The 22,672-nt window shown below is 34.1% G+C and overlaps 3 protein-coding genes and 1 pseudogene across 4 annotated transcripts; 3 read left to right on the top strand and 1 right to left on the bottom strand.

Annotated features, from left to right (window-relative positions):
* Positions 1-1,669: 1,669 nt before the first annotated feature.
* On the bottom strand, positions 1,670-2,413 carry LOC109213544 (mediator of RNA polymerase II transcription subunit 10b-like). The gene has a single exon (XM_019377359.1). It carries the CDS (start codon positions 2,350-2,352, stop codon positions 1,798-1,800), a length of 555 nt encoding a protein of 184 aa, XP_019232904.1. The 5' UTR covers positions 2,353-2,413; the 3' UTR covers positions 1,670-1,797.
* Positions 2,414-4,973: 2,560 nt separating this feature from the next.
* LOC109213542 (pentatricopeptide repeat-containing protein At4g21065-like) lies at positions 4,974-6,930 on the top strand. Its single transcript, XM_019377356.1, has one exon. The coding sequence runs from the start codon at positions 5,035-5,037 to the stop codon at positions 6,493-6,495; it is 1,461 nt and encodes a 486-aa protein (XP_019232901.1). The 5' UTR covers positions 4,974-5,034; the 3' UTR covers positions 6,496-6,930.
* Positions 6,931-9,710: 2,780 nt separating this feature from the next.
* Positions 9,711-13,248, top strand: LOC109213549 (F-box protein SKIP1-like). Its single transcript, XM_019377364.1, has 2 exons — positions 9,711-10,085; positions 12,487-13,248. Exons 1-2 carry the CDS (start codon positions 9,730-9,732, stop codon positions 13,052-13,054), a joined length of 924 nt encoding a protein of 307 aa, XP_019232909.1. The 5' UTR covers positions 9,711-9,729; the 3' UTR covers positions 13,055-13,248.
* A 3,325-nt stretch (positions 13,249-16,573) lies between these two features.
* LOC109213548 lies at positions 16,574-19,614 on the top strand (annotated as a pseudogene). The gene is made up of 2 exons (XR_002066024.1): positions 16,574-16,956; positions 18,887-19,614. The product of XR_002066024.1 is annotated as an F-box protein SKIP1-like (transcript).
* Positions 19,615-22,672: the final 3,058 nt, after the last annotated feature.

Below are 22,672 nucleotides of genomic sequence, written 5' to 3'. Positions count from 1 at the left end.
ATGAAGTGTTATGTCATGTGATCTTCTAGATCACTTGCCTCCTTATTATGATCATTTTGATCATTTGCTCATCTTCTATATTAAGAAGTTTATTTGAAACCGATTTGTCTATATGCTTTAAGCGTACCATAGACGTTGTCCTTCTAGGACTTAATAAAAGCATTTGCAATGAGAATATAGTTACTTTCTTTGGGTCAGCAAATGCGTCTGGCATGCTTTGCAATAAATTGCACATGAATTATCCTTTTATGAACTTCAAGTTCATATTATTTTATTCGAGGATCTACATGTACAAATGATAATTCATTCCACATAACTTTTTCTCAATTGTTTATCATGTCTCCCCCTCATGTTAGAAAAACTAACTTGTTTCCTCAACTTTGAGAACCCATCTTTGTGCGTTATGATGTTAGTCAAAATATACACCGCACATCAATTATAATAGGATGGAATTATTTGGTTCCTGACCCTGAACCACTTGTGAGGGGAGAATGTAATATACTTTCGTATATAACCTATATCAAACTGATATAGATAACTTTGTTCTCATAAGCATCTGTTTAGCTATTAAGTAGAGGCACTTAATAAATTATTTTGCTAAACCAACTGTGATGTAAACCAACTTATCAAGATGAACTTCTTGAATAGCAAATCTGGAAATTATGCTCGAAACTAAATTAGTGAGCAAGTTACCTCGCAAACATCGGCCAGGTTGCGGGTTAATAATAATCGCACATGTAACCATCTCATAGATGCATCTTATGTGGTATACATGGCAGGTGAATGGGCCCATATTCACCTTTGATATTTCCAGCATTCATGGGATTCAATCCCAATTTTAATTGGTCTATTAATTAATGAGAACAAGCAATGTAAGAGAATTCGTAAAGAACTTTCTAGTTCTTTAATATTTACCCATGTGAATTCTCTTTTATGTTTGCACATCATACTTAAATTGATATGGGTAAACCAATTATGCCAACTGAATAAATTATCAATATTGATAAACTTCAGGTTTACACCATGATGTGTGCAATTATGAATAAACTTCAAGTTTATTATGATATGTGTTTTTATATCAATAAATATCCACTTCATTGTGGTATTCTTTTGTTTATGTAGTACAAATTGGAGAAAAACGGGTAGCTTTTCACATACATATTACCCCGCTACAAGTTGTAGTAATAGAAGATATTAAATCTTTCCTTTATTTATAGTCTCAATATAATCAATCGCTTTCGCGTATACTTTGGAAACTGAATAAGTTTCTTTGAGACTTACTACAACACAATACTTTATTGGTAATCAATTGTGTTTCTCCAAAATAGTAATAATTGGCTCTTCCAAAGCTCTCAATTAATTTGGTACTACCACATATTTTTAGGATTTTAGCATTAATTTCATAACACTATTAAAATTACGGGTTTAAATCTAAGGTTCGTTTGGCCATAAAAAAAATTCTTTTTTCAAAATTAGTGAAGGTCATGAAAATTTCAAATTTCACTTGAAATTGAATTTTGAAACTTTTTTGAAATTTGAAAAACTCCAAAAAGTATTTTTCAAAATTTTCACTTTTGAAGCACTCGTAAAATTTCAAAAATAGTTCCAAATTGTATTCATGTCCAAATATGTTCAACTCTAATTTTCAAATACCATTTTCAACTTAGAATTTTCTTTTTTCTCACTTTTTCTCGAAATTTCACAGTTTTTATGTCCAAACGCCTACCTAATACTTGCAAAGATTTGATAAATTTTTACATACAAATTCATACATTGTATCGAAAATTATGGATTCAATTAAATCCGTAGTCCAAAGGCTACATCCGCTCCTGCTGCTGAAGCTGCTCGAATCTCCCTATAAGCTTCCACTTCGTCAGGGAAAGTCTGTTCAAGCTCTTCCAGTAGATGCCGACGCAAACCATTAAATGCATCTGTTTTCCCCTTAGTAATTTGGTTTTTGACAATGCAATTGTTTAACACATCTCTCGTAAATTCATCTGGATTTTTCCCGTTATCAGTCAAGTTCAGGACGTCCATAGGCACTTGAATATTGCATTTTTCTCCGAATTTCGCCATATTATCAAGCTCTAGCACAAGATTATTCAGGCGTTGAATAAGGAGAAGTTGAGAGGAAACATTGTAAGAGGAAACGGTGAGATAAAGCTGGTGGAGAATTCCTAGGGTATTTTCGATTGAATTTATGCTTTGATTGAGATTTTGTTTCAAATCCTCGGCCGGTGAATCGGCGGTGGTAGCGGCGGCGTTGGCCGGTGATGCATATTTGTATATAGGGTTTATTATTCTGTTGCTGCCGATGCTACCGGCGGCGGAGCTGTTCTTCGATGAGTTCATGCTTAGGTTTGAATTGCGAGTTATGGACTTGTTTTGATTTCATTCATTCATGTAATACCCATATTTATATTACTCCTATTAAACCCACTCCTAATAGGAATAGAAAACCTATTTAGATTTTGATTAGAAAACCTATATAGACATGGATTAATTAAATTAGTAATAAGGACATGAATTAAATAAACTAATACAAGTACCAAATCTTTAAAAATTTAATATATATAATCTTAGCTACTTGATATTCCTACGGCTTGAAATAGCTATCTGATTTTCTTTCTGTTAAAATTACTTTACGGTAAGTTATAGAGTACTTTATTGGGGTAAGAATTACAAGAAAATACACTTGACATCATATCATAACAAAAAATGATCTATGTTTTTAAGTTTTATCCGACTTAGCCCATATTGTACATATTTTGAAAGCACTAGCAAATTCAAAACCTACGGAGTTAAATTTGTGTTCTCACAACCATTGTTTTCACTCTCTTTTCTTCTCACATCTTCTATATATGCTTCAAGGGGCCGTCCGCCATTACTGCTTCTCCCCCTATGTCACCTGGTTGCAATAAGAAAATTGAAGAGTAGAAGTCCACCATTGAAGCTATTTAAAGCTTTGGTTTCAAAAATAGGGTTTCTTTGAGTTTGTTAGTTGTTTGGATTGAGTGTTGTTCCAATTGATTGAAAATATCAAAAGGGGTTCAAAATTTCAATTTGAAGTGATTTTGAGTATATTTGAGCAAGATTTGAGTTAAATTTAAAAAAAAAACGCAAGGAAGAAGACGAAGTCAGTTTTTTGTATAATTATGTATAATCTTGTATAATAGTGTATATGGATGTATAAACACATCTTATACACTTTTATACACCTTTATACAAGCATCTGTAGACAAACTTCTTCCACGATTTTCAGTTGCAATTCTTGTTCAAAACCAGTCCAAATCTCCATTAAATGACTTCAAATTTTATATACAACCTCCTTATACTATTTCTAACAATTCTAAATAACACCCACTCCAAATTTCTCACAAAATCAAATTCGGAATCTAAACCCACATATTTAAGCTTGTTAAAAATCTAATTTTCACCATTCAAATGGATTTGGTTTGTTGAACTAATATTTGAGTTATAGTTGCTGATTGAAAAATTAACTTAAAAGCTTGAGCAATCTTTTTTAAAAAATAAATAGTAATTTCGAGAATTTATTGGAGTTGGGTGTTGAATCTTAGCCTATTATTTTTGGGCTAGTTGGTTGTAAATTGAAATATGGGCTATAAAATTAAAAGGCAGGGATCCCAGTTATTCTTATCTGAATTTTTTCCAATATTTTATGGATAAATATTATTTTCAAATTAAACATACTATAAAGAATCATATCACGTGAAAGTAATAGAGTAAGGGGTCGTTTGGTAGCCCGTTCCGGGAAAAGTTATTCATGTATTAGGATTTAGGGGTACCATAACTTATACTATATTTGATAGCCATTAGTTATTTGTACCAAATTCAGCATAACTAATACTACCATATTTGGTTGGCATTTTACAGTTCTAGATAAATAATACATGTATAAGTTATTAGTCAATTTGGGTATTATTTTATGCGAGGTTGAAGGTGGAATAACTAATACATGTATTAGTAATACATGGATAAAATACTAAAATGACAAATTTACTCCTATCAATTTACCAAATATTATTGCCATTTCTCTAGCAAACTTTTCACTGCCGTTTTCGCCGGCAAATAACAATCTTGTGCTATGGTGTTTTTGAATTATTAAATAAAGTGTGTAACAATATAGAAAAAAAATTCAACCAAACCTCAAAAAAGAATTATATACACTACAATTAGCATGACCCTTTTTATGAATTTCACGTACATTACTCAAGGACTAATCTCTGTATAATTAATACAAGCATAACAATTTTGAATAACTACATGCATAACTAATACATATATAATTAATACATACATAACTAATACATGTATAACTAATACCTGCGTAACTCTAAACGGCAACCAAACGATTTCTAAGGGTGTGCTTTATTGGATTAAACCGAAATATCAAACCGAACAGAACAACAGCCAAAAAAATAAAAGACCTCAATCACAAAATAGTTGAGGCTAGTTATATAAAAGCTCAAAATTCGTTTTGCTCCATTTGACCAAGTTTCATTCTAATTCCAAAAACATAACTTAAAAAGTTACCACCAAAGATTGCGATAGGATAATAAGTATGAGAATGATAGCCTACAATAGAAAGTTTTTATCCCGAAAGTAAGAATTGGTAAGAATCGAATTAGTTGGCCCTAAAGCAGGTACTAACACCAGAGGCGGACCTACCATTTGGATTGGGGGCCAGTGGCCCCCAATAACCTCGAAAAAAATGTATGTATATATGTGTATATATGTTAAATAACATACATATATTTTGATTGACACCTTAAGATTCAAATCTTAGGCAGCTGCATTGATCGATTTAGGGGGACACAAGTTGACTTTTAGTGGTGCTGCGTCTGTTCGATTCCAACTCCATCATTTACTCAAATTTTTATTCGATAGTGGTGTCCCCGCCACTCTCAAATCATATGTCCACCTCTAACTAACACTGTGGGAGAAACCAAAAAAAGTGCTTAAAATTTCGATTTTCCTACTTGAGCAGCCCACCAAAACATCAATATATATTCCATGCTTCAAAGAAGGCAGGTAAATGCACAAACGCTGCCAATGACATCAAATTCATATTCACAGCTCAACAATTTAGCAACAAAAATCCTCCATCTCCTGAACACAACCTGTATTTCACCTGCTCATATTTCCCAAATCCAAACTCAACTCATTCTCCACAATCTCCATTTCAACACTACCGTTGCCCATAATTTCATCTCAGCTTGCCAATCTTTAGGTCTCTTAAACTCTGCTTTCACCCTTTACACCAAACTTATCAAGAAGCCCCACGTCTTCATTTGCAACAGTCTCATTCAAGCATTTTCACAAACAGAAGTTACACTAAAACAAAAGTCCATTTCTATGTATGCCCACATGCATAAAGAATGTATTTTTCCGAATAATTACACGTACCCTTTTGTTCTCAAGTCTTTGTCTGATCTTAAGGAGCTAAAACTAGGCCAATCTGTACATACCCACATCATAAAATGGGGTCATGGGTGTGATATTTACGTTCAGAACTCGTTATTGAACTTGTATGCCTCATGTGGCAAGATTGACTTGTGTAAACAACTGTTCGACGAAATGCCTCAGAGAGATGTTGTTTCTTGGACAGTTATGATTATGGGTTATAAAGATTGTGGGAAGTATGATGATGCGCTTGTTGTGTTTGAGCAAATGAGAAATGCGGGTGTGGCACCTAATCGGGTGACAATGGTGAATGCATTATCTGCTTGTGCTAATTATGGTTCTTTCGATATGGGTATGTGGATACATGACTATATAAGAAGGAGTGGATGGGAATTGGATGTGATATTAGGTACTTCATTGATAGATATGTATGGAAAATGTGGGAAAATTGAATATGGTTTTTGGGTATTTCAAGAAATGATACACAAGAATGTGTATACTTGGAATGCTGTGATAAGAGGGTTGGCATTGGCTAAAAGTGGGGAGGAGGCGGTGCGATGGTTCTTTTTCATGGAGCGCGAAAATGTCAGCCCTGATGAAGTGACATTAGTTGCTGTGCTTTGTGCTTGTGCATATTCCGGATTGGTTGAACAGGGTAGAGAAATCTTTTCTTGGTTGATGAACGGGAAGTATCGATTTCCACCTGGTGTGAAACACTATGCATGTATGGTTGATCTATTTGCGCGTTGTGGGCATTTAGAAGACGCTTTTAGGATGATCAAAGAGATGCCAATGGAACCTACGAAGAGCATTTGGGGTGCACTGCTTGCTGGCTGCAGACTTCATGGGAATCAAGAATTGAGTGAGTTTGCAGCTTGGAAACTTGTTGGATTGGCACCTAAGAATTCGGCCTATTACGTTGTCTTGGCTAATTTATACGGTGAAATGGGAAGGTGGAATGACGCGGAGAAAATTCGAGCTATGATGAAAGAGAGGGGACTATCAAAGAACTTGGGTAGTAGTTCAGTAGAACTTGAGGATCAAAAGGATCTACTGGAATTGTTAAGGTGACAATGTGTGATATCATTTGCATATGATAGTTACATATTGCTGATTGCTCAAAGATTATAGACTAGTAAGCTTTCAGACTAGTTGTTCTCCATACTGCTTCCTCCTATGTTTTGAGTTCATTACCTCACAATACTTCAATATTGTTTAGAAAACAAGAGTTACCTGATACAAGCGTTGGTGGATAGAGTTACCCGATATCTATGTTGCTGGGAGATAGCAGGTATTCCGTGAAATCTGTTGAGTTTCACGCGAGCTGACTCGGACACAACGGTTAAAAAGCAAGAGAAGTGTCAGAACCAGGATAATAAAATTAATTTTCAAAATGCTCAACATGAGATATCTTTTGATTGTTGGGACTCGATATAATAATAACTTAAACTCGTCAGAACTGGTAAAGTTGCTGCCGTGTGACCAGGAGGTTACGATTTGCGAAAAATTTCAAATTGTGGCGAATATTTAAAATACAAGCCAAACAAATGGTTATATCAAATAAATAATTCAAATTTTAGAATTATATGTACTGACCGTAAGAAAATGTTATCCGGTTAATGCAATTTAACTTGATATAATAAGTTGTTACTTTATATTTCAAGTTATCTGTTATGCAGCAGGGGCGGAGCCAAAGTGCCGACTATGAACCCGGTAACTTTGATTAAAATTATGTATTTATCTTAGAGAGTTTATTGAATATGTACAAATTAGGTAATTAATTTAGAACCTAGTAATTTAAAAAAATTCGACTCCTGAACTCATAAATTTGAAATCCTGGCTCCGCCTCTGTTATGAAGTACTTGTTATGAACGGCTACCTGTCGTTGTAGTTAACTTAATCTGATTGTGTAAAAAATTTGTTTTATTAATGTACAAAACATAAACTCCTAACTTTTACATTAACTCAAATAGCCACACACTCAGTCGTTTATACTAAAAGAACCAACAAATATATAATATATATTAAATAAATTCACGTATTATAATTAATATATAATCTATAGGAAAAATTTCACATAAGAACAACTGAGATACCTACTTTTTAATTTTATAGCCCATATTTCAATTTACAACCAAATAGCCCAAAAATAATAGGGTAAGACTCAACATCCAACTCCAATAAATTCTCGAAATTACTATTTAATTTTAAAAAAAGATTGTTCAAGTTTTAAGTTAATTTTCGAATCAACAACTGTAACTCAAATATTAGTTCAACAAACCAAATCCATTTGAATGGTGAAATTAGATTTTTAACAAGCTTAAATATGTGGGTTTAGATTTCGCATTTGATTTTGTGAGAAATTTGGAGTGGGTGTTATTTAGAATTGTTAGAAATAGTAAGCATAAGGAGGTTGCATATAAAATTTGAAGTCATTAATGGAGATTTGGACTGGTTTTGAACAAGAATTGCAACTGAAAATCGTGGAAGAAGTCCGTCTACAAACGCTTGTATAAAGGTGTATAATAGTGTATAAGATGTGTTTATACACTTTTATACAAGATTATACATAATTATACAAAAAGCTAACTTCGTCTTCTTCCTTGCGTCTTTTCTGAAATTTAACTCAAATCTTGCTCAAATCTACTCAAAATCACTTCATATTTAAATTTTGAACTCCTTTTGATATTTTCAATCAATTAGAACAACACCCAATCCAAACAACTAACAAACTCAAAAATCTTATTTTCGAAAATAAAGCTTTTAATAGCCTTCAATAGTGGACGTCTACTCTTCAATTTTCTTACATTGCAATCAGGTGACACAAGCCGAGAAGCAGTAATGGCGGACGACCCCTTGAAGCATATGTAGAATATGTGAGAAGAAAATAAAGTGAAAGCAATGGTTGTGAGAGTACAAACTTAACTCCATAGCTTTTAGAAGCAATGGTTGTAATAATACAAATTTTGAATTTGCTAGTGCTTTCAAAATATGTACAACATAGGCTAGGTTGGGTAAAACTTAAAAATACGGGTCATTTTTTGTTATAGTGTGATGCCAAGTGTATTTTCTTGTAATTCTTTCTAATCTATATATACCGGCTAAAAAAATAAATAATAAATCTGAACCACTATTTGTGTAAAGATGTACCTAGAGCTGTCAATATGGGCCGAGTCGGGCTAGCCCAGCCCAGTCCACATGGGCTTTAGCAATTGACGGGCTGGGCTGGGCTAACCCACTATTTTGATGGGCCTTATAATAGTCAGCCCACCCCGGCCCTATGTGGGCCGCGGGCCCCCACGGACCGGCCCATCATTTTTATTTTTAAAAATATAATTTTATATTTTTTCTTTAAGTTCTGACCTAAAAAAATATAATTATTTAAAAGTTAAAAAATATTGAAAAAAATTCGCAAAACTTAATAACTTTTTATATTGTTCCAATATATCACAATAAACACTAAAAAAAGTAAAAGACAAGACTTTTCATTCACTAAAAGTCAAAACTTAAAACAAACTATTCAAGAGAACGTTCATGATGCTTATGACATATCCAACACATCATATTCATCAAACACATTTGAATCCGCTTGTGACAAGGTTGTCTTAACATCTTCGTTTTCATCTACATCTACAATTCATATGCAATATTAATTAGTTAAATATTAAAAATAATTAAATTTTAAAAATTAATAATATTTAAATTCACATAAAAAAATATTACCAGTTTGAGTTTGGGAAAACTTGTGCAGCCAATTTCGAGTAGTAACAAGTGTTTGGACATTTTCATAATAAATGCAACTTCTGTACTTTGTAAGAACACGCCACCAATGCTAAATGTTGATTCCGATGCTACAATGGTAATAAGAATACTAAGTACATCACGCACCATCACTGAAAGATCGGGATATTTTCTAGAATGATTCTTCCAATACATGACAACATCCATCTCTTGAAACTTCTCAAGATCAAATTTTGGTTCCTCTTAGTAAAGATCCAATTCTGACTTTCCATCTCTATAGGCAATATACTTTTTATTTTTTATATATTTTAATAAATATTTTATTAGGCCCACGGGCCGGGCCGGCCCAACCTCAGTCAATCCTCACGGGCCACGGGCTTACTCGGGCCGGACTTAAAAGCCTCATTTTTAAACGGACTCCAAAAATTCTAGCCCAACCCTGTTAAATCGCGGGCTGGCATGGGGTGGCCCTACGGGCCTAGCCCATGTTGACTGCTACTCCTTTCCTATTAATAATCCCAGAATTAAAAATTGATAGCAACTTAGAGGAACTTCCCATTAGAAATGGACGATGACAAAGAGAAAGAACCCGAGTCAGGGCCTAGCCATGACTGGGGCGAGTTAACTCAGTTATGCCTCATCAACATCCTCTCTCGCCTCTCCCTAGAAGATCGATGGCGCGGAGCCATGTTTGTGTGCAAGCCATGGTTTCAAGCTTGCAAGGATCGTAAACTCAACTCAGTAATCGACATCGAAACTCAGTTCGAATCGGCCACTGAGTCGTCTCGTTACTGGACGCCCGAGTTCGAGCGCAAAATGGACAATATGCTCCGATCTGTTTTACTTTGGAGTAACGGGTCTCTTACAACCGTTCGGGTTAGACACTGCTCTGATCGTTCCCTAGCTTTGGTCGCTGAAAGGTAATCAAAGTATCCAAATTAAAAATATATATAATAATTATTATTATATATATTTTTGTTTTGAGAAGTTTCAGATAAGAATGTATGATAAACAGGAAAAACTAAATTGAACAATGCAAGCTCTACTTTCTATAGGAAGCTAATCTAAGTTGAACAGATACAATATGACTGAAGCTTTCTTAAAATAACTTAGATAGGTATTTGAGCCATCTCAAAAGAGATTATTTGATGAAAATAAAGGCTAATTTTTTCTTCGCTTATAACCAGCTTGCGCATAACTCGACTAATTCCACATGGTATGCGCTGCCAGGCATGGGTATTGGATAACTCTATCTACGAAGGCTTGGATAGATAGGAAGAAGTTACCTATTGTTTTTGCCTGCACTAGTATTTGAACCTGATATCTCATGGTTCTTACAACGACAACAACATAACAATATATTACTACGGAGTAGGGTCTGGGGAGGATAATGTGTACGGAGAATTTACCCTACCTTGTGGAGGTAGAGAGATTATTTCCAATTTTGCGATAGACTCTCGGCTCAAGAGGAGCAGTTCACATGGGACCTCATGATTCTTAGTCCACTTTATTGACCACTAGGCCACAACCTTGGCCGGATGAAAATAAAGGCTAATTATTGCCTTTTTATGGATTAATCTCCTAAGCTAAGGGTCTACCGGAAACAACTTCTCTGCCTTCTTAAAACTAGGGGTAAGGTTTGCGTACACACTACCCTCCCCAGATCCCACTTGTGTAATTACACGGGGTTTGTTGTTGTTGTTGTTCATGGACTAATCTGATTGAACACAATGTAAGCTCCATTATCTATTGGAAACAAATCCGACTTGAACAAAAAATATCTAACCAACACTATTCAAGCATACAAGTCCGTTTGATCAAATGCTAAGTTGTGGTCAATCAACTAAGGGCCAGATTTTGTCATTTCATAGATAAAGAAGATAATCAGGAAAATAGAACATTGTTATTCATATATATGATGGCAAACATAAAGGTAAGAAAATAGAAGAATAGTAAATCTTATTTACAACACGATTTCAGTTTGTGTTCCTTTCCTCCTTCCCTTAGTTTATCCAAGGTTCAGTGCTTTTGCAGTTTGACATGGTATTTTTTGAAGTTTCTGCAAGGGGCAGGTTGTCCCGATTTCTTGGTGTAATATGATTTATGGTAACTTCCGGACAAAGTGGGGTTTTATTGCTTCCATTCAAGTAGGGTGATCTGTTTTAAGCTGTTTAAATCAGTATTTTGAATGTGAAAAACGTCTGCTGCTTGACGGCTTTAATTCGAGTATGTGGAGTCATGTTTAATTTCTTAAGGTATCAGGGTTGGGCTTGAGCCAAGGGTCTATCAAAAATAACCTCTCTACCTCACACAAGGTAGGGTGTCTGTGTATATCCTACCCTCCCAAACCCCAGCTGTGAGATCATACTGGGTATGTTATTGTTGTTGTTGGGTATCAGGGTTGGGGGTTTGTGTGATCATTAAAGTAACCATCTTTAAGAGGAGAATAAACTGAATTCACACGTTAGAGCACTCCTCTCAGGAAGAAGACTTGATGCAGTTGGAGCTGGATATTGCTTTCTTGTAGTTTAGAGTGGAGGCTACATCTTAAAATATATTTGATCAAATTGGCAAAAATAGTATGTTATCTGATGCGTTTGATAAGAAATTGCCTAACTTTTTATGCATAAAAAAAGATAAAACTACCAATCTTTAAGAAATAACGGAGTTTTGTTTCAGCTTAGACTTTATTTTTTCTGTATCTCTTGATTCGTTAAGATGGAGAACTTGACTGGATTTTAACTTTCCTAGTCTGGTGAAATGTGGATCATGGAAAATACGGGATGATGGTTTCTGAGATTCATGTTAGCGGTAACACTTGAAACCTCTCAACTTGATGGATCTAATGTTCTAAGGGCAACCTGATGCACAAAGCTTCCCGCGTTCACGCAGGGTCCGAGGAAGGGCCACACCCCAAGAGGGTATGATGTAGGCAGCCTACCCTGATGCAAGCATTAGTGGCCTATTCCACGGCTCAAACCCGTGGCCTATAGGTCACACGGAGACAACTTGACCGATGCTCCAAGTTTCCCCTTAATGGATCTATTCTGAACGATTAAATGAAATTTTACTTGCTTCCACTAACCTTAAGTTTGTAGTTAATGGCGGTAGTGATTCATTCTCTATTATTTACATATACGATATTCCTTTTGGTTTTTGGCGCCTACCATTTAAAATAAACCCGTTGGTTTTTCCAGAGGTACGGGTTTGCTTTTTGATAACTCTGGTGCTTCAAAAAGATGATCTTTTCCTACGTTATGTTATCTGTTATCATGTTTGGTGCTTATGAATGGTGAATAATGGCTATGAATATTCTTACAGGTTCCCAAACCTTCAAGTTCTCTCTATCAAAAGCTGTCAACACGTAACTGATGAAACGATGTCTAAGATTGCCTATGGGTGCCCTTTGCTTAGGGAACTCGATATCAGCCTCTGCTATCAAATATCTCACAAGTCTCTTGCTCTTATAGGACAGCATTGTGCTAATTTGAGAATTCTGAGGCGAAATTTCACGAATAGGGTAGATCATTCCGGACAACAACGTTTTATCCCCAGGGAGTATCTAGATGCCTGTCCTCAAGATGGCGATTCAGAAGCTGCTGCAATTGGAAAATTTATGCTCAAACTTGTGCAACTTGAGCTTCGTTTCTCCGACTTGACTAATAAAGGACTAGCTTTGATATCTGAAGGGTGCATAAACCTTGAGCATCTGGATCTCACTGGATGTACAAATGTTACTAGACGGGATATTTCAAATGCCTCGTCGAATCTGAAGCAGTTGAAAACCTTGAAGAAGCCTCAGTTTTATTCTCCGATGTTAGAATCTGAAAGGTATGGGCACTGGCAACTGTATGATGAGCGTTTCCAGACGGGTGACTTTCGAATTTAATCAGGCAAAGCATGAGTCAACTTCTTGTACATTGTGCTTTTAAATTGCTTATTTCTAAATAGGGCTATAGAGTGGAGTGAATGCAGAGGATTTATGTAGCTGATTTAGTAGTTTGGATAATTGACTTTTTGAAAATAGCACAGTTAATTTATCATATTAAGCAGAAAGAAAGGTGGGACTTTTTTGATGATGAATTCCAAATTCATCCCTTAACCTAGGGGCTTCACTCAAAATGTTCTCTAATGTATATGGAGTATATAATAGTACTCCCAAATTTTCAAAACTACTACACATTTAGCTAGCATTTGGACATAAATTTGTTTAAAATTTGAAAAAAAAGAGTTTTTTCTTTTTAAGATGAGGTGAAAAATGATTTTTGAAAGTTAATTATGTTTGGACATGCATTTTACTTGAAGAAAAGTTGAAGTTTTGTGAGTAGAAAACTTCAAAAACTTGAAAACTAGTCTAAGGGTCCCTTTGCCCATAATTGTTTTTTACTTCTTTTCCAAAAAATTTACTTTTTTTCAGAATTGCCATGAAAATTTCAAATTTCACTTAAAGTTGAATATTAGAATTTTTCGGAATTTGAAAACATCAAGAAGTTGTTTTTCAAAAAATTTCACTTCAAATCACTCATATAATTGCAAAAAAGCTTCAAATTGTATTCATGTCGAAACACAACTGACAACTCTAATTTTTAAATACCATTTTCACTTTTTTTTTTCTCAACATTTTCGGGAATTTCACAATTCTTATGTCCAAACGATCATTAAACCACTTTTTGAAACTTGAAAAATTCATCTTCAAAAACTATTCAAAAACTAGGGGCGTTCAAAATCGAACCGAAACCGAAGCTTAATGGCTTATTGATATCGGGTTAACGGTTTAACGGACAGGGAATGGATTGAAATTCTTTTATTAACAGCTTATCCGTTTGGTGGCAGATTATTTTTTTTCTATATATATATATATATATATATATCAAAAACCCTTCCACTTCGAGTACTCTATCTCTAATACCTAATTCCTAAATAATNTATTTAGTCCAAGATATTTCTCGTCATCCAGTACTTGTACATTAAACCTGCGTATATAAAGGTATTTAGAAAAATTGCATGTATAGTTTTCAAATTGCATGAAATTAGGAGACTTACACTTAACGGTAGATCCCTACAGTCGAGTTTGACACCAACAAAATGTACAAGACAAAACATTGAGCATTATAGCTATTCTGTGCTTAGTCAAGAAATATAAAAGAAAAACGCAAGAGTCTGATTCAATTAGTTGAGCATTGTTATGTGCTTGTCCTGGACTCATCTATTGTATTCTATAGAGTATAGACTGGAATGTAGTATGCTAAGCATAGGAATGTTATTTTGAGTCACCGGTCAACAAACAATTAATGCACACAATATAAATTGAATTAGGCCGATAAACCGTCCGATAAGAGCTAAACCGATACCAATCCGCTCGATATCTTATCGGTGGCTAGCGGATTAATATATTTAAAAGTCGATAACCGTTAAGCCAAACCGTTAAGAATAATTAACCGCCCAATCCGCCCGATAAGCAGTCCTACCAAAAATTGATCACTTTTTATAACCAAATAATGTTTTTTAAAATATTGTTGAAAACCAGTGAAAAAAAATTTATTTCCAAATGGGAGCTTAATCTAGTCCAATAAATTTCATCTACGTTTGAGAAAAGTACAAATTTGAAGCTTCACTTAAAAATGCTCTCTGATACATACAGCGGAACACTAATAACACTCCTAAGTGATTAAATATGATGAAATTATTTTAGTGGAGATATTTTTATAAATATTTAGATAATTGGACTAAAAACTAGTTATACAATATAAATCACGTGTTTGCTTTTATACTATACAATTTTGATAAATTTGTTATTTTCAAAATTTTAACTTTAACTTTCTTAAAAGAGTTTGAAAGAACCAGAGAAGAGCTACATAGAAAAATATACGTCGTACATCATAATTCCAAGATTGTATCTTATATTTATATGGCAAAAAATAATATCACAATTGTGTGGTGTAAACAATCACAATATTTCTTATACCAAAGCAAAAAAGAAAAAATAAACCAAATAATAAATAAGATAATCCACAATTTATCTTGGGATAATTATACTATCATTTTCACCAATCCATGCTGTTTTACCTTCTACATGAAGAACTATTTTGAGTGAACTCAAACTTTAGTGATTATTTTGAGCCTTCCTATATCTTAAGTACACCAAAACTTTCACTACTCATCATTCACAAATGCCCAATAAAGAGATACTCTTTCTATCCAGTAATCTTCTTTTTAGTATATATTTATTTAAAATTAATATAACTTTTAACTTTATCCTTAATAAGATAATTTATAGTTACATAAAATTTAATTATACCATAAATTTCAAAAGTATTCGTTTATTTCTTAAACTCCATTCGATGGAATCAACCACTATCATTTAGAGGCGTATGCACATAAGAGGGGTGGGTTCACGTGAACCCATTCTCCTCTCCCTAGATCATGTATATCAGTAAAATTCAGCTCAAAATACTTACATTAACATGGGTGAACCCAAGTTCAAGTGAGCACTTTAGTGCACTGATAAAGAAAAGTGCACCTTCTACCTTTTATAGTCTGTTTGGCCAAGTTTCTAAAATCAACTTATTTTGAAATGTGCTTTTTTCAAAATTACTTTTTAAAAAAGTGTTATTGGTGAGAAGCAGTTTGTGTTTGGCTAATTAATTTGAAAAGCACTTTTGAGCAGTAATTAGTGTTTGACCAAGCTTTTGAAAAATTGCTTCTAAGTGTATTTTCTCAAAACTGCTTTGGAGAGAAACTACTTTTTTCTACTTCTCCTCAAACGTATTTTTTTTCCTTTCAAAAGCTTGGCCAAACACCTCGTTTTTTGGCTAAAAGTGCAGCACTTTTTGCCCAAAAAAAAAAAAAAAAATACTTAGCTAAACAGGCTATAGTGATGGGTTCGATTCCCATACTCCTTCCTCTTTTAAATCATATTTCAATTAATAAATAGGGTTAAATCCCATGCCCTTGCCGCTTTTTCTAATAAAACACACTTCTTTTATTTTTTCTTTTTCTTAATGGTTATATGTTTTTTTTCCTTTTTCTTTATTTAATCTTTGTTTTAGCTTATAAATGAAAAATACATCTCTTAGCCACTTTTTGTTTTAACTTATAAATAAAAATACATCTCTTAGCCACCCTCTTAAAAATTCGATTTCTGGTTCTCATGGTGTACCCATATAATTGAAATTCTGGATACGCCTTTACTAACATTTCACATTTGTATTAAAATAATCTGTCTACATCACATTCTTAAGGTTCAACACTCTCCAAACCCTTCCCGAGTACCGAATACTTTGTGCACCAAACTTGTGTTCCTAAACTCAATGCTAAGTAAAACATTAACACCTAAATTGAGAAGGAAGAAGAACTAAATTGACAAAACTACCCCTTACTACCCCTTATAATAAGCTCAATCAAAATTTGGTAAAGAGGAGAAGTTCAATCAGAAATGGACAATGACAAAGAAACGAAAACCGAGTCATGCCCTAACCATGACTGGGCCGAGTTAACTCAGTTATGCCTCATCAACATCCTTTCTCGCCTTTCCATCGAAGACCGATGGCGCGGAGCCATGTTTGTGTGCAAGCCATGGTTTCAAGCTTGCAAAGACCCTACCCTCAACTCGGTAATCGACCTCGAAACTCAGTTCGAATCATCCACTAAACCGTCTCGTTTCTGGACGCCCGGGTTCGAGCGCAAAATGGACTCTATGCTTCGATCTGTTGTACTTTGGAGTGATGGATCTCTTACTACAGTCCGGGTTAGACACTGCTCTGATCAGTCCCTAGCTTTAATTGCTGAAAGGTAAAGAAAAGTATCCAATTCATAGAATTATTGTAATTTGAGTAGTTTTTATTTTATTATTATTATTATTATTATTATTATTTTTTGGTTGAGAAGTTCAGATAAGGATGTATGTATCCCGTTTGGCTTGGCTTAGCTGAATTTAAGTAGCTTTTTAGTACATGCTAAGCTAGGATTTGAAACTTATAGGTTCGAGATTTTACTTTTAAAGAAAAAATTAAATGGGTTTTAAATTAATAATTTGCACATATTTAATGGATTTTTAAGATAAATATAAGGTTTGAACCAAAGCTAATGAGTTCGATCAAACTCCTAAATTGCACTCTAGCTCCGCCTCTGGCACCAAGTGATGGAAGTTAATGTGGTTTTGCTCCGCCTCTTTCAGTTCTACATTGATTACAAGAGATAGTATTTACGAATAACTTGTATAAATTGATTATTTGAAGTGGCTAAGCTAGCAAGCTTGATATTGTAGAATCATTCACGGAACTTAATGTATTAATTTGCTTGTTTTGTTGCACAGTTCTCCGCTATGTGGGATTATACTGGGTTTGTTGTTGTTGTTGTTGTTGTTGTTGTTGTTGTTGTTGTTGTTGTTGTAGTTGCACAGTTGCTACAACTTTCTGTGTTTCTTTTGTTGATCTTGTTGTCCATTATAGTAAAACTAACCCTGAGTTATGTTCTAGCTGTTATTGGTTTTAAAAATCTAAAGATCGATTTTAAAAAAAAAATTGAGATGCTAGTCGAAGAAACATTGAGAAAATTTTGATATATTGGCCGAAAATGGGATTTTTAAATTGAGGTAAAACTGGTTAACCAAGAAAATTTTGGAAAAAAAAGAAAGTAACTAGGCTGAGAATATTATGGCTGTATTGAGCAATAACTAGAATAAAATGTGAAAGTGAAGATAATGGATGCCACCACCAGTTTGTTTCTCTTTTCTTTTTGGGGTTCTAATATGTTAATTGTTATTGCCCCTCACCTCTCCCCTTCCTGAGCCGAGGGTCTTCTGGAAACAGTCTCTTTGCCTTTTAAAGGCAGGGGTTTAGTGAGGGTAGTGTATACCCAACAACACTGGTTATCTTGTTGGGTATAGGATTTATGTGTGATCATCAAAGTAACCATTTTTAAGAGGAGAATAAACTGAATTCACATACTAGACTCCTTTAATGAAGGAGACTTGATGCAGCTGGAGCTGGCCGTTGCGTTAGTGGAGGCTAAACTTTAATATGTTTGATCAAGTTGGAAGCAATGGAGCGTAATCTGATGTGTTTGATAAAAGTTTACCTTACTGTTTATGTATAAAAGAAATTCCAATCTTCAATAAAGATAGAGTTCTGTTTCAGCCTAGACTATATTTTCTCTTTTCCTGTTTTTCTTGTTTCGTTAAGACTTAAGATAGAGAACTCGGTAGTGGACTGGATTTAACTTTCCTATTCGGGTGAAATGAGAATCACGGATAATACAGGATGGTGGTCTCTGAGGTTCATGTTATTAGGTATCAGTTGATCCACCTCCCAACTTTGATGAATCTAATGTGATTTGGCTCCTAAGTTTGTAATTTCTGGTAATCATCAATTCACTATATTTACTGATTAGATATAATAATCTTACTTCTGTTTTTTTGGCATTGCCTACCAGTTAACATAAACCCATAGATTTTATTCTGTTGGTTTGCTTTTTGATAATCGCTTTTCTTGAGCCGAGGGTATATTGGAAATAGTCTCTCTACCTCACACAAGGTAAAGGTAAGGTCTGCGTATACCCCACCTTCACCAGACTCCACTTGTGAGATCACACTTGGTATGTTGTTGGTTTGCTTTCTGATAACACTGGTGCTTCCCGAAGACAATCTTTTGCCTAGTTTTGGAAAAGTTTTCGTGGTCGGTATTTATGACTGGTAAATAATGGCTCTGTATATTCTTTGCAGGTCTCCAAACCTTCAAGTTCTCTCCATCAAATGCTGTCCACATGTAACTGATGAAACGATGTCTAAGATCGCCTTTGGGTGCCCTTTGCTTAGGGAACTCGATATCAGCCTCTGCTGTCAAATATCTCACAATTCTCTTGCTCTTATAGGACATCATTGTGCTAATTTGAGAATTCTAAGGCGAAATTTCACGAGTAGGTTAGATCTTTCCCGACAACAATGTTTTGTCCCCTGGGAGTATCTAGATGCCTATCCTCAAGATGGCGATTCAGAAGCTGCTGCAATTGGAAAATTTATGCTGAAACTTGTGCAACTTGAGCTTCGTTTCTCCAACTTGACTACTAAAGGTCTAGCTTTGATATCTGAAGGGTGTGTAAACCTTGAGCATTTGGATCTATCTGGGTGTACAGATGTTACTAGCTCGGAAATTTCAAACGCCTCATCGAATCTGAAGCAGTTGAAAACCTTGAAGAAGCCTCAGTTTTACTTCTCGATGTTAGGATCTCACACTGAGAGGTATATACGTGCACTGGCAGCTGTATGATGAGCGTTTCCGGACAGGTAACATCCGAATTTAATCAGTCAACGAATGAGCGATGATACAACGTTGTTCAACTGCTTGTATATTGTGTTTTCTATTTGTGTATCAAACAGTGCTATGTAAAAGTAGAGGAAGCTTTTGTTTAACGCTCTGGATTACTTAGTAGAAAGGTATTCGACAGGCTTTAGCTGTGTGCGTAATTGAACGTAAGTGCAACCCACACATATACATTGCAACCAGTTTGTCCAGTCGCAACTTTGCAAATCTATAGCCCAAAAATAATAAGCTAAGGTTCGAAAAAATAAGTAATTTTTTTCAGGCAAGGTTCCTTTTACTTTCTCCTATGGACAAGTTTAGAGATCAAAGTTGGAATTATGTCCCTTTTACTTTCTCCTATGGACAAGTTTAGAGATCAAAGTTGGAATTATGTCTTAGTGTTTGTTAACATGCACTATGGTACAGCCAAACTTTTCCCCAAGTCTTGCTGAGAAGCAACTATTATTTTTTGCAACTGAAATTGTCACTTAGAAGACAGTCTCCAAGGCATTGTTGAAATTAGGGGTGTATATAGGTCGGGTCGGTTCGGATTTTTTAATTATCAAACTAAACTAATGGTGTCAGATTTTTAAATCTATAAACCAAACCAAACCAAACCAACAACGTCGGGTTTTTCAATCTCAGTTTTTCTCGGCTTTTTTGATTTTTTTCGGGTTTTCGGGTTTTTTCTAGGTAAATTCTTCAAAGCACTTAATGTGTAATTTGTGCTCCAAATATTTCTTTAGTCCTAGTTAAATACAACTATATAATGTACTTTCCAAGAAATAACACAATAATAAGAGATAAGTCATAGCATTATACCAAAATATTCAATAACAAAGATAATAAAGTTATATAAAGCAAATGTTGCTAATTAACAAGCCATAATGAAAATTAACATAATCTAAAAATACTATATAGGTCATGCTGAAATAAGTATAGCTAATAAGTACTATTTTTACATAATTATGCATTTTCATTATAAACTAACAACAACAACAACAACAACAACATGCACAGTATATTCCCACATGTGGGTATGGGAAAGGTAGTATGTACGCAGACATCACCCCTACCCAGTGAAGTTAGAGAGCTTGTTTTCAATAGACGCTCGGTTAGAAAGGTAGAGAGGAGGAGGAGGAGAAGAAGAAGAAGAAGCAGCAGATGGAGGAAAGAAGAAGAAAAAGAAAGAATGAGAGGGAAGAGAAAGGGGAAGAAAAGAATAAGTAGTACCAAAATAGTAACAACAGGAGAATACGATAATTGAAACAAATGATGTAATATAGATCTGAGAAATAGGAAAGTACATGCGAGCTACTAGTACTACTGGTAAGAAAGGAGGAAACTCTCAACTACCTACTAACCTTATACACTATCGTCATTTCTAGTGTTGAATTGAATTTCTTTTGTTAGCATTAATATTGATTTGGACTTCGTTTGAGTTACTACATTTGTAGGGCTATAAAATTTATTTACCATTCAAGAATGTTATGTCCAAACTTGAAATAATACGTTAAAAGATAAAACTGTGAAAAAATTTAAGAAATTACATTACAACAAAAATTTATATGTATAAAATATTTTTAAAAATTGTATAAATGTATTATCGGGTTGGTTTGGTTTCGGTTTGACTTTTTTTAGTTAAAATCAAACCAAACTTGTTATGCTCGTTTTTTTTTAAATCAAACCAAATCACAATCGGGTTTTTTTTTCCTAATTTGACTCGGATTATCGATTTAGTGTGGTTTATCGATTTTCTTTGTACACCCCTCGTTCAAACCCAACCTATTGGCGGTTGACGGTATTTAATGTGTTCAAACGTTAGGATATACCGTCCGCAGAGACGGATTCAAGATCTAAATTCCTACAATAACTTCAAATTAATATATTGGGTTCCTACAACGACTTCAAATTAATACAATAATAATTAAGTTCACAATCAAGTATTTATAGATACTATATTTAAGGTACGCGCTTTGCGCGTGTACCTCATCTCGGTGAGTAAAAATGTCTAAAACTATTATATAAATATTATACTAAAACAATGTTTGAGTTCTAAAATAAAATTTTACATAATTCGAATAAGAAAAGAATTTGTATATTGGATTTAACATTAAAATTTCTATACATTTCAAATAAGTAAGAATTTAATGCAGAAATTTAATTAATTACAAACTTTAGAATATTAGGAAAAACTTAAATGATGATGTTGGGCAAATGATAATAATGCGTATATAGCTCCATTTATTGTTCTAATAAAGTTCAAAATAAGTGGTGACGATTTTGGATTTCTGTTTTCGGTGCCTTCGATTTTTTTTAGGGATTTTTATCTAGCTATACTATAATAAAAACCTATTTACTACTTTTATTTATGTTCCTTATTAATTACTTTATATACCCATATTTACTAGTTTTATACAAAATCTTAAAAAAAAGAGGAAATGAGATATACCTTAAATAGTGGGTATCAGTTACACAAAATATCCTACATTTAAGATACGCAAAATCAATACTTACCCAAAATTCTTTCACCGTAAGAAACCCACCCCAAAACTACCACCTCTCTTTGCAATTACCAAATCCCTTCACCGTAAGAGACCCACCCAAAAATCATTACCTCTGTTTGCAATTACCAAGTCCCTTCACTATAAGAGACCCACCCCTAAATCGTGCTCTTGCAAACAATTGATAATATAACTTGGAGTTTATATCTCAATTTTGAGGGAGATTGGTTAAGTTTAGAGTTGTTTTTAGGTAAAATTTCATATTGAAACTCGAAGAAGAAAAGTTTCTCAATTGTATCACGATTGTATTATAATTGTATCATATTTGTTTCATAATTGTATCACAATTGTATCAAACTTGTATTTAATTTGTATCTGATATATCAATACCTAAAATAATACCTAATACAATTATAATACAATATTATTTCAGAGTTTAAGTTTAGAGTTGTGATTGAAACTTGAAGAAGACGAGGAAGAACAGAATTGTATCATGATTGTATCATAATTGTATTTGTATTCTAATTGTTGGAGAAATTGTATCACGAATGTATGATAATTGTATATGGTGATGAGTAATTGTAAGTTATGGGCTATTATCCTATTAGTAATAATTTTGCTAGAGTTTAACGATATTTGAATTGTTGAAGAAACTTTGTAGCAACTGATTTTTTGACATCGCATGAAAAGGTTTCTTTTTGGTTG

The sequence above is a fragment of the Nicotiana attenuata genome, unplaced genomic scaffold, assembly GCF_001879085.1.
Source record: "Nicotiana attenuata strain UT unplaced genomic scaffold, NIATTr2, whole genome shotgun sequence".
NCBI classification, from domain to species: Eukaryota; Viridiplantae; Streptophyta; class Magnoliopsida; order Solanales; family Solanaceae; genus Nicotiana; species Nicotiana attenuata.
Note: the sequence above shows the minus strand (reverse complement) of the source record. Positions and strands in the feature narration are given on the sequence as shown.

Bases quoted from the DNA above. Each gene is read 5' to 3' on its own strand.
- LOC109213542 (XM_019377356.1), top strand. From the start codon at position 5,035: ATGCTTCAAAGAAGGCAGGTAAATGCACAAACGCTGCCAATGACATCA.
- LOC109213549 (XM_019377364.1), top strand. From the start codon at position 9,730: ATGGACGATGACAAAGAGAAAGAACCCGAGTCAGGGCCTAGCCATGAC. The intron at 10,086-12,486 runs GTAATCAAAGTA...ATATTCTTACAG, and splicing joins CTAGCTTTGGTCGCTGAAAG to GTTCCCAAACCTTCAAGTTC.
- LOC109213544 (XM_019377359.1), bottom strand. From the start codon at position 2,352: ATGAACTCATCGAAGAACAGCTCCGCCGCCGGTAGCATCGGCAGCAAC.